General features: G+C 36.6%; 1 protein-coding gene across 6 annotated transcripts in view; it reads left to right on the top strand.

Moving 5' to 3' along the window:
• Nucleotides 1–17,025, top strand: part of Scaper (S-phase cyclin A associated protein in the ER) — a 343,723-nt gene that overhangs the window by 113,548 nt on the left and 213,150 nt on the right. For all 6 annotated transcript variants that reach the window (XM_040729759.1, XM_040729754.1, XM_040729758.1 and 3 more), the window contains 5 exons: nt 6,852–7,007; nt 11,159–11,301; nt 14,022–14,103; nt 15,363–15,515; nt 15,988–16,095. In XM_040729759.1, coding sequence (XP_040585693.1) covers nt 6,852–7,007; nt 11,159–11,301; nt 14,022–14,103; nt 15,363–15,515; nt 15,988–16,095 — 642 coding nt within the window. The remainder of the gene's footprint in view (nt 1–6,851; nt 7,008–11,158; nt 11,302–14,021; nt 14,104–15,362; nt 15,516–15,987; nt 16,096–17,025) is intronic.

Below are 17,025 nucleotides of genomic sequence, written 5' to 3'. Positions count from 1 at the left end.
GGGAATGGGTGTGGGATGAACTAAGTACATTGTAATTAAATAAAATTTTTAACATAAACAATATCATTGAGGCTCTAGTCATCTATACACATATTTAATAAGATTTTACAGTGTATAGAATGCCCAAATATGGGATAATAAGAAGGTTCCTAGAGTAGTCTACATCATGTAATAGCTAAGATTATAATCATAACCAATTTGAAATTAAACATTTAAAATAAAAAAGCTGGTCTTGGAAGTGTGCTCATAATCCCAGCATGAAAAAGTGGATATAGGCAGGTTTCTTGAACGCATCACTAACTAGCCTATCCCAATCAGTAAGTCTTAGGTTCCAGTGACAGACCTTGCCTCATAAGCAGGCTTGAGTTGTCATGCATGACAGCTCAGCTGATAAAGGTACTTGCTGATATCCCTAAGGACCTGAGTTCAATCCCTAGGGCCTATGTGATCTATAGAATGGGAGAACCAACGTCTGCAAGTTATCCTCATGTCTCCACATGTACATGGTGGCATGTGACTTGTACCCTACATATATAAGTAAATGTAATAAGCAAACAAACAAAGGTAGCTCCCAGTTGACATCCAAGGTTAACCTGAACACAAGTGCGCCATATTCACACGCCCACACATGAACACCACCCGACTTCACAAAAAAATAATAAAGTTAAATGTGTTTATAATAGTCTTAACTTTAAAAAAGGGGTTGAGGAAAATGGAAAAGAGAAAAAGTAGGAAAGAGAAGAAAAGTTTATAGAAAGAAGACAATTGTAATAATAATGAGAGGAAATGAAGGAGAACTCACAAGAAAACAATATATCATCATTTTCACATACGTGAAATTTTGTGGAATTGAGAATAATTCCATTAGTGCTATTAGGATGTATTATTCTGTACATGCTTTCATTCTGAGGTCTTTTCATAACATGATATGTTTACTTAATGTATCCCCCCCTTTTTTCTTCCTTTAGGTTTGCCTCCTTTTGAAACACTTCCTGAATTGATCTGTTCTGTTCTTTAAAAAAAAAATTCAAAGAATCAAACTGATTGACTAGCCATGCCACTTAATTTGGGTGGTGTAGAAAAATAGGTCCATACATACATATTTCTCTCAGAATGTTCTACCATCATGCAGGATTATGCTACCTGAGATAAAGCTATATTGTTATATTAGGACATGATAAATATCCATGCAGTTTACATTCACATGTAAGGAGTTTTAACAAAAAACCAACTCCTATAACTTATAGAAGAGACTAAACCTTGTAGCTTATTTAAGAGTTCATTCTCATCTGGCAGTGGTGGTGCATACCTTTAATCCCAGCACTTGTGAGTTCGAGACCAGCCTGGTCTACAGAGTGAGTTCCAGGACAGCCTCCAAAGTCACAGAGGAACCCTGTCTCGAAAAACCAAAACCAAACAAACAAACAAATAAAAAACATTTAGTGTTAATGAACCAATTATACATGTGACTTTAAATTTTTATGCAATATTGAAATTTATGGAAATGTTATATCTTTTGATTATATAGCAGAGTGAAGAAATCAAGAGGATTATGTTGGATTATGGTTTTGGATGCACGTGTGATAAAAATTAAGCAACATCAAAAAAATCCCCACTCATTCCTTACCAGGATCAGTAAAAATATCATATGAATCACTTTTGAGCCATGAAAAAGAAGGTATATTATTGTCTTGGTTAGACTTTTAGGAAATAATGGAAATCTAGTTATGAACCACCAGCTTGATAAGATAGTAGAGTATTCATATTAATTGGTAAATTGTGCTTATCAAAAAGCTTGACAGAATTTAACTAGTATGACCAGGACGTTGATTCTTTCACAGATTCATTTCACTTCACTTGTTCTTTTCTTTTTTCTTTTTCTTTTTTTTATTTTTTTTTATTTTTTTTTTGGTTTTTTATGAGACAGGGTTTCTCTGTTTTGGAGGCTGTCGGTCCAGCCTGGCCTCGAACTCACAGAGATCCGCCTGCTTCTGCCTCCCGAGTGCTGGGATTTAAGGCGTGCGCCACCAACGCCCGGCTCACTTGTTCTTTTCATCAGTGGCACAGCAACTATGATTGTATCAGCTGACCTCACTGTGGTGAATCCTAACTGAGTATTCAGACTTACACTCTCCACTGAGTCCTAAGCTGCCAGTTTTTAATTATAAGGGATATAACTACACAGACAATATGAAATAAAGCTAGTCTTTTCTTACTTCTCTGGGGGCTCGTTTCAGTATCTCATAGTCAGCCTTGTGTTTTCTTTTCCATTTCAGCCATACTTTAGATATTTTTATGTCCTTCCTAAATATTTGCAGTTGATACTCTTATCTTTTGCCCTTGCTTGTCCCAAAGTAATGTTTCTGAAAGGTGTGATTATCATACCATTCAGGTTAAGAGCCATTATGTATTTTACCTTTTGTTCAAGTTTAAAATATATGTATATCTGTGTATGAGTGCATGTATGTACCATGATGTTTGTGTAAAGCCAGTCTCTCCTTCCATTTTTACATGGGTTCCAACTGATTGTATCAGGTCATCAGACTTGTGTGGCGAGTACTTTATTCACTGAGCTATCTTGCTGACTTTGCCTTTAAGTTGCAATGTAAATGTATTTCTTGGACTTTCTTCAGTATCATTTTATATTCAGAATAATGATTGCATTATCATTTATAATGTTTTTATTTTAAAGAATTTTAGCATTATAGAAAACAGTTATAATTTCACCATTAGAAACAGCAATACTATCTAGGTAGAAATACTCTTTCACATATTGTTTCAGAATTGTTTTCATACCGCATAAGTAGACAACTTTAAATGGAAGCATTATACTATATACACCATTTCTTAGAAATACCAAAGTTTTACTTCTACTTGGAGAGAAGAAAATGACATAAAAGTAACTTTCAGAAAGTTTCAGAATAAATGAGAGGGTTTGTTTCATAACAGATTTTTAAGGTTATGAAAGTTACGGAACATGCTGAGAGTTCTGAGTTATATTTGTTCAATCTCATATTAGTCATCTTTCCATTATTGTAACAAAATTCCTTAAAATAATGAAATGAATCATAATTTTGCTTAGAACATTATCATTACTTTTTCCCTGTAATGATTACACTTAACATGGAAGCCTGATACATAATACATATTCCTTTATTGTATATGCTTGTTTATCATGTACTTTAGTAGTCTGACAGATAGTTTAAAAGTACATCTATGTAGGTGTCTGGTCTGTGACCTGTAATGGTGACCACACCCCTTTGGGTGTGGCTTCAGGGAATTAGAAAGAGAGGAGCTTGAGGCATGGCTTTTCCTTTGCATGCTCTTTCTGGTGGGTCAGCAGATCCAATAGGAATAGCAGGGAAACGCTCCAGCAGTTCTTTGTATTTTTCTGTGTAATTGTTTCCCAATAAACACCCATTTATCATTTATCTTGGGTCTAGTGATATAATTACTTCCTTGCCTTCAGTTGGCAGCCAGTGTGGGCATGGGCGGATTCTTATGATTGGCCCAGACCTGTCCACTCAGCTGGACTACTGTGGTCTAGTGCCATCACCATCTAGCCAGCTAGATTTACATGACCCAGGGACAGCCACCACCAGCTTCACTGCACATCTAGAAGCATGAGATGGTTCAGTGGATAAGGAGCAACTCTGGGAATCAATTCTCTTTTTTCACTATGTGGGTCCAGTAAGTCAAACTCAGGTGGTCAGGGTTGGTCTCTCACTAAGATTTCCTGCTGGCTCTGAAATGTGTAGACTAGTTTGAGCTAAGCTTTGTTTTGCCAGTCTAGATTTCTGGAGTCCATATATATATATATATAAAGCCAATTCTGTACTTTTAAGTTTGTTTTGGAAATCTCTTTATAGAAGATAGGGATTCCAGTTAAAATCATACACTCTGGCTCCTTTGAGCCAATAGATAACAGAATTGGATTTAGGAGTAGACTCTTTTTCAGAGAGAGAAAAAAGAACACAGGCCATTGGAAATCCACAAGCAAGTGAAGGGGACACCTGAGAAGAGGAGAGGAGACCAAAGCTGAATAGCTTTGTTTCTTCTGCTCTTGATCAATGGTGGTGGTAGGGTTGTTTAGGCTGAACAGTAAGATAGTCCACCACCCCCTCAAAAATATTATAGATATACAAACCAATAGATGTACAAAATGCCACAGTGAAACACTAGAAACATGAAAAAGAAAGGCAATATGGTAATTCCAAAAATCATAACTCTTTGTTCTATCAAAGATACTGAAATAGGTGAACATTTCAAAAGCCTATAGATGAAAGTGATCAATGGCCCAAAAGAGCATACAGACATGGAGATGGAGAGAAGAAAGTCAGCAACACAGAAAAAAAAGGAGCCAAAACATGGATGGAAAATCAGCAATAGGCAACAAAAATTTGGGGAAAAAAATAAGATTTTTTTTAAAGAAATACAATTAGAAATTTTAGAAATGAAAACTAAGTCAAATTAAAACAACAACAAATAACAAACCCCAGTGGAAGACACCACTAGTAGCCTAAACCGAGCAGGGAAAAATATTGAGGAGGAAGGAAAGGTTGACTATATAAAATCAGAATTTAGTAAGGGAAAAGAAATAAACTTCTCTCCAGTTATTTATAAAATTTAAAACTATAATTATCTATTGCCTCCAAAAAGCAGAGTCACTGGTAAAGCCACCTATACTGAATGGTATTTGATAACAAGATGGAGTAGTTGTTCTGTTATATGATAAAGTAAACTTCAAACTAAAAGTTAGAAAATTAAAGAAGGCTGTTGATAAATAGGACAATTCATCCACAAGATAAATTATGTGATTATATGTAATTATAATAGCTACACTTTTCTGTGCATATAAAGCTGATGCACTTGATTTCATAAAATAAGCACTGAAGAACATAAAAAAGTCAAACAGTTCTTAATACAATAGTGATAGTCGATTTCAATACTACATTCTAATCTGTTTAAAGGCATTTCCCCTTAGAGTTAAAATTTCAACACAGATCAAATGAACTGAAAATTCCAGTATATGAAATAATCCATCCAAGAGATACTGATGCATGCAGCAGATCACATCTTTCCAAATACAAAGGAATTGAAATAATTTCTTGTATCATCATAGATCATAGTAACCAAACTAGAGAGTAATAGCAAAAGAGACAAAAAGCCAAAAACAACCCCCCAAAGCCGTAAAACAATCCCCTATAGGAACTCTGTAGATACACGGAAACTGAATAGTACAGCCTATATTATTAGTCATTGAAGAAATTATGGAGGAAATTACTATTTCTTGAATTCAATAAATAATGGAAGTGTAGTATGCTAGAACCTTTAAGATGTATCAAAATTAGTTCTGAGATGAAAATATATAATTAGGAGTGTTCACTTTAACAAAAACCCATGAAAGTTCTCAAATACTAATATTATACTTCAAGATCTTAGGAAAACCATCAGTCCAAACCAAAAGCATCACATGCCAAGAAGTTAAAAAGACCAGAGAAGAAATTAATCTTAGAATCAATGAGAGAGCTTGTTCTTAGAGAAAACAAAACCAATAAACCTCTACCAATGCTAACCACGGGATGTGATGATTTATCTCAGTGAAATCAAGAGAGTCATTAGAGAAGCCTTTGAAAACATATTCCCCAAACTAGAAGTTACAGAAGAGATGGTTAAATATAGTAAGGTTGTGGGGAAATAGGTACCCTCAGATGGTATTGTTGAAAATGCAAATTGGTATAGCCAAAAAAGCTAAAAATGCAACTCCCATATAATCTAGCCATACCACATCTGGGTATGTAACCGAGGTACTCTAACATACCACATGTTTAATACTGCATTTTCACAAGCCAAGAAATGGAACCAGCTTAATTGTCAGTTAATAGATGAATGGATTAATAAAATTTGGTACATGTTCACAATAGAATTTTATTCAGTCATAAAGAAAGATGAAATCTTGGCATTTGCAGTAAATGGATTTAACTAGAAACCATTAAATTAAGCAAAATTAGCCTGACTTACAAAGCTAAATTTTCATATGTAGAAGCTTGACTTAAAATTCTGTGTATGAGTAATTTTTGAAGCTGTGAAGGGGATTATGAGTGAGGAAGATGTTAAGGGAGGAAGAGAGGGCAATGGGCTGCATGCCATGAGAGTAGATGGGGAGAGCACCTGGGGTTATGAAGGAGACAGCCAGGCAGCGGTGAGTACTGAGCACAGGGAAAATTTGAGGGACAGGACCAATTACACCAACAAGTAATGATATATGAGTATGAAAAATCCCCTTGTAGATATGATGGAATATATTACTTTGTACATCAGTTTTAAAAATAAAAGTATTATTAGAATAAAATGAACATACCTAATTGTATATATTGTTTTTGTATCATTACAAATTCACATTAAACAAAATTTTGTAAAATAGTCTCTAAAATGCTAAACTGTTTGCTGTTTTAAAAATATTTTCAATGGGAGCTTCCTAAATTAGTTCCTAATAAAGCCTTATGGGTTTGTCATATGTGTTAGCTTACTTTGAGGTAAATAATGGTGGGAAGAACTTATTTTTCCCCATGCCTTACTGCTGATTTAAGTATTGTTCTGTAAAATCATTGTTAAATTTCTTATTTTTATAAGCATTGAGTTGAGGGGGCTGGAGAGATGCATTAGTAGTTAAGAGTATATACTACTCTTGCAGAGGACCTGAATTTGGTTCCCAGCACCCACATCAGGTGGCTCACAGGCACCTGTAGCTCCAGCCCCAGCTGCTTCGTGGGCAACTGCAGCGTGCCCAGACTTTTCTGTCTCTATTAAGGATTAATTTGATTCTGACTCTTTCTTCATTCTCACTGAAGGTAAATGAGATTGCCTTCATAAATACCCTCGAAGCTCAGAATAAACGCCATGATGTTTTGTCAAAATTGAAGGAATATGAGCAGCGGCTCAATGAATTACAGGAAGAGCGTCAGAGAAGACAAGAAGAAAAACAAGCTCGTGATGAAGCTGTGCAGGTAGGAGTCTTCTCAGGGTTTACTGAGAACCTTTTACATCTCAGACTCTGAGTCAGGGGCTGAAGATAAAACCTGGTCTCTGTTCCCAAAGGTGCATGAAATAATGCAGCACAGTAGTGAATGGAGGGGAGGGGCAGTCAGTGTTTGTCCTAGGAGCATTACCTCTAGGTCAACTGGGTTATACATTGAGCTGCTGAGACGCATTGTCGTCTGTTGTTTTCTAATTGGCTTTGGCAAGATTTATTTCTTTCTTCTGTTCCAAAAAGAATGTTACTGAAATAGTTAATAAAGATTTCAAAAGTCCTTTTCCTTAGGACCACAGGGCCATATAATTTATTGAGCATTATTATCAGATACCCTGATTAGCTTTGAATTTATGCAGCTGCCATTTCCATGATGGAGGAAACATTTGAGAATGAATTGTCTTGTTGTGAAGAGTCTATATTAGTTCTTTCTTGGTAAAAAACCTTATCTGTGGAGAAGTTTGCTACAGGAAATAAAACTTGCAGTATTTAAAGAAATGGAGACTATCTATTTTAGATACCTTCAGCTGTGATCACTTTGAGTACTACAAATAGACTTTCTGGCTGGATTTGAATTCATGAAATTACATATCCTTTTCTAATGAGGACCATGTGTGCATAGGAAATACCAACTCGCCAGGACAAAGACTATGATCAATATTATTAACAATTGATAATTTAATTATTATTTACCATGTGGCAAATCATAAAATCCCAGTATAATGTGAAAAAAAATGTACCAGGTGTAGAGGTACCACGGAAGAGGGAATAATTACTTTGCTAGTAGGATGACAGTGTCAGGGAAGGTTCTCTGTTATGGTGATTTCTTTATTGGGTTTTTACAAAGAAGAAACTTTTTTTTTTTGCCTTGAGTAGAGGGCCTCCTTTACATGTCCAAGTCAAGTACTAAATTGTATTTTTATAATGGAGAACCATATCATAAGCTATGGATAGAAAATGTCTTTTCATTCATCTGGACCTTATGTACTTTAGAAATATTTTATAGTTTTTAATGGATATCATGGACTTATTACTTTTATTACTTATTTTTAAGAAAATTTTCTTGGTGCTATTTATATTAGGCACCTCAAAAGGAACAGAAATAATAGAATGAAGTTTATATGTGTCTGTGCAAGTGTGCTGAGTGTGTGCGTGCCTGTGTGTACCAGAGTGGCTTACAGACTGCAGTCTGGATAGTGCAACAATGGCTGTCTCCTGATAAAAAAGCCAAGGATCTGGTAGTCGTTGAGTCTATAAGACTGAATTTCAGTCTTAGCAGTCTAGGGATGTCCTAGAGAGCTGGCTGTTCCAGTCCATGTTGGAATCCTGGGGAAAGAGGTTCTAGCACCAGCGAAGGAACGGCTCAGGAACAGGGTGGATGAGGTCGCCAGTGAGAGTGAGGACAAGCAGGGAAAAAGTAAAGCTTCCTTCTTCCGTGTTCTTTTATGTGGGCTGCCACCAGCAGATGTAGCCCTGACTTAGGGTGGGTCCACCAAGAAAAATCCCTCACAGATATGCCCAGCAGCTTGGGTTTTAGTTCATTCCAGATATAGTCAAGTTGACAACCAAGATTAGCTATCATACTGTTGCAAATGGAATTTTCACCTAATTATATTTTCAAATTATTACTTGTTAGTTTGTAGGAATGTAGTTGGCATATTTTTATAAATTATGAATCTTGAAACTTGATTAAAACGTGTTTACTAACTGTGTCACAATATGTGCATATAAATATGTATATCTATGTGTATGTAGTTCTTAGGATTTAATTCATACCAGATTATGTTATAATTTTGTGTAACACTGGTAAATGACATGAAAACCATGTCATTGCTATTTAATTTTTGCTTAAATTCTTTTTTAAATTTTATTTAACTTTTTATAAATGTTACACCCAGCTTCCTCTCCCTCCCTCCTCCTCTGCCCCCCCCCCAGCCCTCCCAACCCACCACCCCAGGCCTTCCATTGGGGATTTTCAAAGTCTGTCATATCATCCTGGGCAGAGCCTAGGCCCTCTTCCATCTCTTCCATGTGTCCAGGCTAAGGAAGCATCCCTTCATGTGAAATGGGCTCCCAGAGTTCATTTGTATGGCAGGGATAAATACTGATCTACTATCGGAGGTCCCATAGATTACCAAGGCCTTCTCACTGACACCCACGTTCAAGGGATCTGGATTAGTCCCATGCTGACCTCTCAGTCACCAGTCTGGGGTCCAAGAGTTCCCCCTTGTTCAGGTCTCTTTGGGTTTTACCAGCCAGGTCTTGACTCCTTTGTTCATCACTCCTCTTTACAACTGGGTTCCAGGAATTCAGTTCAGTGTTTAGCTGTGGGTGTCTGGCTCTGCTTCCATCAGCCACTGGATGAGAGTTATAGGATGGCATATAAGGTAGACGTTAATCTCATTATCAGGGGCGGGCATTTAGGGTAGCCTCGATGCCAGTTGGTGTCATTCTTGTAGATCTCTGAAAATCTCACTAGTGCCAGGCTCCCTCTATTATGGTATCTCTCATCCTGCTCTCCTCTATTCTTACCCTGACTCAACCTTCCTGCTCCCCCATGTTCTCCTCTCCCTTCCTCTTCTCCCCCTCTCTTTCTTCCATCTCCCTCTCCCCTCTTCTCTCCCCATGTTCCCAATCCCCTCAGGAGATCCCTTCCCATTCCCCTTCTCCAGGTTACCATGTATCTCTCTTAGAGTCCTCCCTGTTTCCCAGACTCTCTAGTGGTGGATTAAATGCTGGGGCAATCCCCTGCTCCATGTCTAAAATCCATATATGAGTGAGTACATATCATGTTTGTCTTTTTGTGACTGGGTAACCTCACTCAGGATGGTTTCTTGTAGTGTCATCCATTTGCCTGCAAATTTCAAGATTACATCTTTTTTTTTCTGCTGAGTAGAACTCCATTGTGTAAATGTACCACATTTTCTCTATCCACTCTTCAATTGAAGGGCTTCTAGGTTGCTTCCAGGTTCTGGGTATTATAAATAATGCTGCTATGAACATAGTTGAAGAGATGTCTTTATTGTATGAATGTACATCTTTTGGGTATATGCCTAAGAGTAGAATTGCTGGATCTTGTGGTAGACTGATTTCCATTTTCTTGAGGAATCTCCATACCGATCTCCAAAGTGGCTGCACAAGTTGACAATCCCACCAGCAGTAGAGGAGTGTTCCCCTTTCTCCACATCCTTTCCAGCATAAACTGTCATTAGTGTTTTTGATTTTAGCCATTCTGACAGCAGTGAGATGGTATAGCAGAGTTGTTTTGATTTGCATTTCCCTGATGGCTAAGGATGTTGAACACTTTCTCAAGCCGATCTCTAGGAAATCAGCCATTTTAAATTCCTCTATTGAGAATTTTCTATTTAGTTCTGTACCCCACTTTTTAATTGGATCCTTTGGTGTTTTGGAAACTAGCTTCTTGAGTTCTTTGTAAATTTTGAAGATCAGCCCTCTGTTAGATGTGGGGTTGGTGAATATCTTTTCCCATTTTGTGAGCTGTCGTTTTGTCTTGCTTACTGCATCCTTTGCCTTGCAGAAGCTTCTCAGTTTCAGGAGGTCCCATTTATTAATTGTCGATCTCAGTGTCTGTGCTACTGGAGTTATGTTCAGTAAGCAGTATCCTGTACCATTTGGTTTAAGGGTACTTCCCACTTTCTCTTCTAAGAGGTTCAGTGTGGCTGGATTTATGTTGAGGTATTTGATCCTTTTGGACTTACTTTTGTGCATGGTGATAGATATGGATGTATCATCTGCCCTCTTCTACATGCCAGCATCCAGTTATGCCAGCATCATTTGTTGAAGATGCTTTCTTTTTTCCATTGTATAGTTTTAACTTCTTTGTCAATGATCAGGTGTTCAAAGGTGTGTGGGTTAATTTCAGGGTGTTCAATTTGATTCCTTTGGTCTACCTGTCTTTTTTCGTGCTAATACCAGGCTGTTTTCAGGACTATAGCTCTATACTAGGTCTTGACGTCAGTGATGGTGATAATTTTTGCTTAAATTCTTAGAAACCATGTACCTATTGACAGTTCAGGAATAGTCTAGAATATATGCTTGTGTTAGAGTTATATCTCCTTTAATTATTTCCATTTAACATGTAATTCAAATAATAATTTTTTACATCAGGAACGCAAGAGAGCCCTAGAGGCTGAACGGCAGGCCCGTGTAGAGGAGTTGTTGATGAAGAGGAAAGAGCAAGAAGCCCGGATTGAACAACAGAGGCAAGAGAAGGAAAAAGCCCGTGAAGATGCAGCCCGAGAAAGAGCTAGGTACTTAATTTGCTACCTTGGTTTTTGTCCTTTTTTTTCTTTTCTTTTTTTTTATTTGATTTTTTAAAAATTTTAAATAGCTTGTTTTACATGTCAATCCCAGTTCCCTCTCCCTCCCCTCCTCCCGCACCCCCCCACCATCCTCCCACCTTTTGCCAATTCCTTCTGCATAGGGGATATCTAGAGTCTATCATTTCATTCAAGGTAGGGTCCAGGCACTTCCCTAAGAGTCCAGGCAGAGAGAGCAACCCTCTTTGTGTTGTGGACGCAAGATGTCTGTTAGTATTCGAGGTATAAACACTGATCCACTGCTCAGGACCCCATAGTTAGCCCAGGTGTCCACATTGACTCTCACACTCAGGGGGTCTGGATAGGTCCCATGCTGGCCTCCCAGCTGTCAGTCTGGGGTCCAGGAGCTCTCCCCTGTAGTGTTACTTTTACTTCTCATGCTATCCTATATTTTTTTAAAGAAACCGCAAAGTTAAACAAGAAAGCATTTTTGCTTTCCTTTTTATTTGTTTATGCATTTACTAATCATCTCTGACATGTGTTATTTCTTTTTATTCAGGTATACTGATGTTTTCAGTTGATTACACTCTCACTATAGAATTTTTTTGTAAAGGCTTTTGTGTTCAGTGAACTGCTGGATACTCATTCATCTAGGAATATTTTAATGTTCTTTCATTTGAATAACAATTTTTCTTTCAAAAATTGGTTTGTCCTTTTCTTTTGTTCCTAATGAGAACTTTGCCTTTAACCCTGCTATTTTTCCTAAGTGTGATAAATTGTTTCTTTTTTTCATGTTCACAAAATAGTCATTCTCTTTGTCTTTTGGTAGTTTGAAAATGATTTTTCTAGGGATCCCTTTGTTTCTTTTGTTCTGTACATTAATGTGTTATTTTGTTTTGTTTCTTTTTTGGTTTTTCAAGACAGTGATTTACTATGCAACAATGCTGGCTGTCTTGGAACTCTTAGTAGACCAGGGTGGCTTCAAACTCACTGAGAACCTCCTGCCTCCGTCTCCGGAGTGCTGGAACAAAAGGCGTGTGCCACCATTGCCCAGTCCATTAGTGTGTTTTTAAAGTTAAACTCTGAAAGCATCTGGCCATTATTTGCCATAATTTCTTCAAATATTTGTCAGTTTTCTGAGTTCTTTGAGGTATGATGGTTTCTTAGACTTTTATTGGGTTTGATGATTCTATAGTTTCTGGGAGTTAGTACTTCGGAGTTTAGTTTGTACTTTCTTATTTTATATATATGAATCTTTTTCATACATGTGTGTCTGTGCTGCCTGTGAAGCAAGGAGATGACCTCATATCCCCTTAAATTAGATTTTACAATGGTTGTGAGCAGCCATGTGGGTTCTGGGAATTGAACCTGGGTTCTCTGGAAGTACAGCCAATGCTCTTAACTCTCTTCAGTCCAGTATTTGAGATTTTTATAGGATGTCTCTCAGGAGTTGTCTGATTTTTTTTCCTTATGGTTTTATTGAGGTTATAATGTTTTGTGAGGAGGAGCACACAAATAGAATATTCTTAACATACAAAAGATTTGTAATGTCATCTTGATTTATTCCTGATTTGTGTTTCACAGGGGTTTAAATGCGTATGTGCACATGTGCATATGGAAACCAGAAGTCAATATCAGAAGTTTCCTCAATTAATTTTTGCCTTACTTTTTGAACAACAACAGTAACAACAAAAAAGTTTGAGTAGTGGACTTGGAGGTCACTGGTTTAGCTAGACTGGCTGGCCAACAATACCTAGGGATCCTCTAGTCTCCAGATGCCCAGCACTAGGCTTATAGGCACATGCTAAAAGAATCCAACTTTTTATGTGGGTCCTGAGGAGTCTGAGCTCTGAATTCAGATCTTCATGTCTGTATGGCAAGCACTTATTCAGGTTTTATGTGGAAATTCTTGTAACCCACATTGGTGGCACTATTTTGTTACTGGAGTTTCTTTCCATCCTGGTCCCACAGCTGCTTTGCCCCAAATAAACACATGGATGCTGTCTTAATTATAAAATTGTTGGCCAATGGCTTAGACTTCTTGTTGGCTAGCTCTGTCTTAATTATTAACCCATTTTTATTAATCTGTATACTGCCATGAGGCTTTTGCTTACCTATAACCAGGCATGTTACTCCTTCGGCCCCAGGGTGTCTCATTCCGAGGCCTCCTTCTGCTTTCTTTTTGCCAGCCTTCTCCTGCTCTGATCGCCTTGCCTATGCTTCATGCCTGGCTATTGGCCAAGCAGTGTTTTATTCATCAACTAATAAGAGAAACATATATACAGAAGGACATCCCACATCGTGCTATGTTCAGAGTACATAATGGTTTCCTGTTCTATTGACTTTTCCTTTCAGTTTATATCTTTTAATTGTTTTCTTGTGGTATTAATAATACTTTAAGAAGATAAGTATAAATTATGCTTTCAATATTTTATATTTAATGAGAGTTCCAGAATCATTCTTGGGGTTAGAAACTTATTTTCATAGCTAATCAGCCATGTTGCTTCATTACTAGAAACAAACAAGATGAAACAAACTTCTGTTGCTTCTCAAATATTTATTTTTGAGGTATAATACACGTTCAGAAAATTTTAAAATAGTGGCCTATTAGAATATATAAGCCTTGCATCTTGATTGCATGTTTTGATTTCATGAGATTGAGGCGTCTTATTCCAAGCAGGTGTTCCTACAGATTTGACTGTGTTTTACAGAGACAGGGAAGAACGGTTGGCAGCACTCACAGCAGCTCAGCAAGAAGCTATGGAAGAGCTGCAGAAAAAAATTCAGCTCAAGGTCAGGGCAGCATGCTATTTTAATTTGAAATTTTAGAGCTTACAATGGAGCACATTATAAGATTCTGTGGAACACAAGTTGAATTAATTTGTATTTATAATATTTAGATAACAAATCTTTTATGATTGAGTAATAACTGACTCAAACTCAGCTGTTTGGAAGCCAAATTTATTTTGATATAAATTTATTTCAATATTGTAGGATCATTGTAGAACCAACAGTGAAGATATCTACTCTTATTAATCAGTTAATAAATAATGTTATTTTAATTATCTAATAATTATTCATTTGATTTCAATGCTTTTGAATTGCATAGTTCTAACTTGGAAGATTGTGAAATCTAGAAAAAACTTTCCCAACATTATAACATGTAGGTGGTCTCTGCTATATAAATGCTTTGTACTGTATCAGTGATTTACATGTCGGTTCCTTGCAGAGATGGTAACCTTTTAATCTGAAAGATTGAAGTTTTCTATTTGTACAGCCATAGGAATTTATCATTCATTTAAATTCAATGCAGCAAATATTAATGAATGGATAAAACTGGATTCCCCTTTGGAAATTTCTAATCTAATGTGAGATTCAGATGTTAATTGGATAGCATCTATATAATAGAGGTAGGGTGTGGTCCAGTATTCATATCAAAGATCAGGAAGAATAATTACATAGCCAAGTCTTGAAAAGATTAGTTGTATATAGAAAATACAGCTGAGTAAGATACATGTGACTATACAAAATAATGTGAGCACAAAAAAGATTTTCCTGGGATAGTGACTGAAGGTGAAAAGTAGTTATAGGGTAGGTTTAAATATAGGCCTTTGTCTTTTTCCTGCTTTGTGACTAAGCATGAGTGTTTCTGTGGATCAGCACTTCTCATGTTTGATATATAACCAAATGGGTAGTGGCTAAAAGTTTTATCAAATTCTACCTCAGAGTGTTGAGTCTCTGAGCACAGTGATGCACTAGAAAATGTATGAAGTTCTATGTTAGAAATCTTTAATTTAATGTTTTCCAAACTTGTCTATGAAACTGTTCCCACAAAACATGTACTTCCATCCTAAGGACGCACTTCAGGAAGCATTATTGTGCATAATTGATATGTTAATAGACTGTGTGTGAGCTTTGTTCTTCAGTGTGAAACCTAATATTGAAACAAAGTACTTTTGCATTATTTTAGAAGTTCTAATGAGAAGTCTTTTTCAAGTTCTCAGGATAATCTGAATACTTTTCATGTTTCTTACACTTGACCTTACCTACAGCATGATGAAAGCATTAGAAGGCACATGGAACAGATTGAACAAAGGAAAGAAAAGGCTGCTGAGTTAAGCAGTGGGCGACATGCAAGTACTGATTATGCCCCTAAACTGACCCCATATGAAAGAAAGAAACAGTGCTCTCTCTGCAATGTCCTGGTAGGTGTCTGTCACCATTAATAATCCGATGATATAATTTATTGCTAAAATTCATTAAAAGGCTCCAACCTTTTCAATCCTGTGCTAAGGTATCTACTAAGCACTATTGACTTTTTGAGGATTTTAAATGAAAAGTTAATGTTACAAATAATAACATATAGGAATGGCAGTGCAAAGTGCTGATGTATTCAATTGTTACTAAAATGGTTGTTTACCTGCCTAATGATAAACTAACTCAATATTTTAATGTATTGGGACCAGAAATCAGAAACCAGTTTTTCAGTGCTGCGACTTGAATAATTAAAGTTGGTCTCAGAATAGCATTCTAGGGGAAATATTTTAGGATTAATGTATATATATATATATTCTATAGTGATCTGAATTTGTATATAAATACTGGATTGAATGTTTAGTTCTTATTATTGGATGCAGTGGTATGTTGATTGATATGGCTTTAATTTTGTGTTTTTAGATCGCTTCAGAAGTTTATCTCTTTAGCCACATTAAAGGCAAAAAACATCAGCAAGCTGTGAGAGAGAATAGCAGTATCCAGGGGCGTGAACTTTCAGATGAAGAAGTGGTATGCTTAACTTCTGTCTTTTTGCAATTACTAGTTGATGATCTAGGTTGTGCTCTTTTATTGAGTTTCATGTTTAGGTATATTCATATAACTATTAGAACCACACTTAGGCTTAATATATTAATTTAAACGGAGTATATGTTATTATTTTAGTATACATACTAGCTACACAAACAAATTTTTGTTATCACTTGCATAATTTTTGTAGCAGAAAAAGTTACAGTATTTTGTGCTTGTGAGATAGCTAGCTCAGAGGATAAAGACACATGCAGCCTAACATGTCAACCTCAGTTTGACCCCTGAGACTCACATGGTGGAAGGAGAGACTTGACTCATTGTCATTTAATAATCCCCACCTACATGCCACGACACATAAACCACTGACCGCACGCATGCACGCACACGCACACGCACACGCACACGCACACACACACACACACACACACACACCCTCCCTAAGTGAATAGAACATATTAAATATAATTTTTAAAGAAATTATAAACAGGCACTCCAGAGGTGGCTCTGTAGTTAAGAGCTCCAGTTTTTATAGAGAACCAGATTTATTTTTGAGCACACATATTGGGTGGCTCACACCTGTCTGTAACTGTAGCTCTAGGGAATCTGATGCCCTCACGTAATCTCTGTGGGCAACTACATGCACATTGGGCACGGTAGACACACACAGGTGCATACACACACACAAACATACAAATAGATCTTTAAAAAAGAGAAGTTATACTACTTTGTTATTAATATGAAACAGGAATTCATCAGTGATTTTTCATATTTTATAAAACATAGATCAATGTCAATTTTATGTTAAATGGTTAATATTGATTAGTAAACTATTTACAAAGTTTTAGAAATGTATTATTTACATGTCTTCAGTTATTGTGTACTGAAATTTTACATTTTTGTGAATGTTTATAA

Source organism: Mesocricetus auratus, unplaced genomic scaffold, assembly GCF_017639785.1.
Source record: "Mesocricetus auratus isolate SY011 unplaced genomic scaffold, BCM_Maur_2.0 Super-Scaffold_100022, whole genome shotgun sequence".
NCBI lineage: Eukaryota > Metazoa > Chordata > Mammalia > Rodentia > Cricetidae > Mesocricetus > Mesocricetus auratus.
The sequence above is the reverse complement of the archived record's forward strand: the minus strand, read 5'-3'. Positions and strand labels throughout refer to the sequence as shown.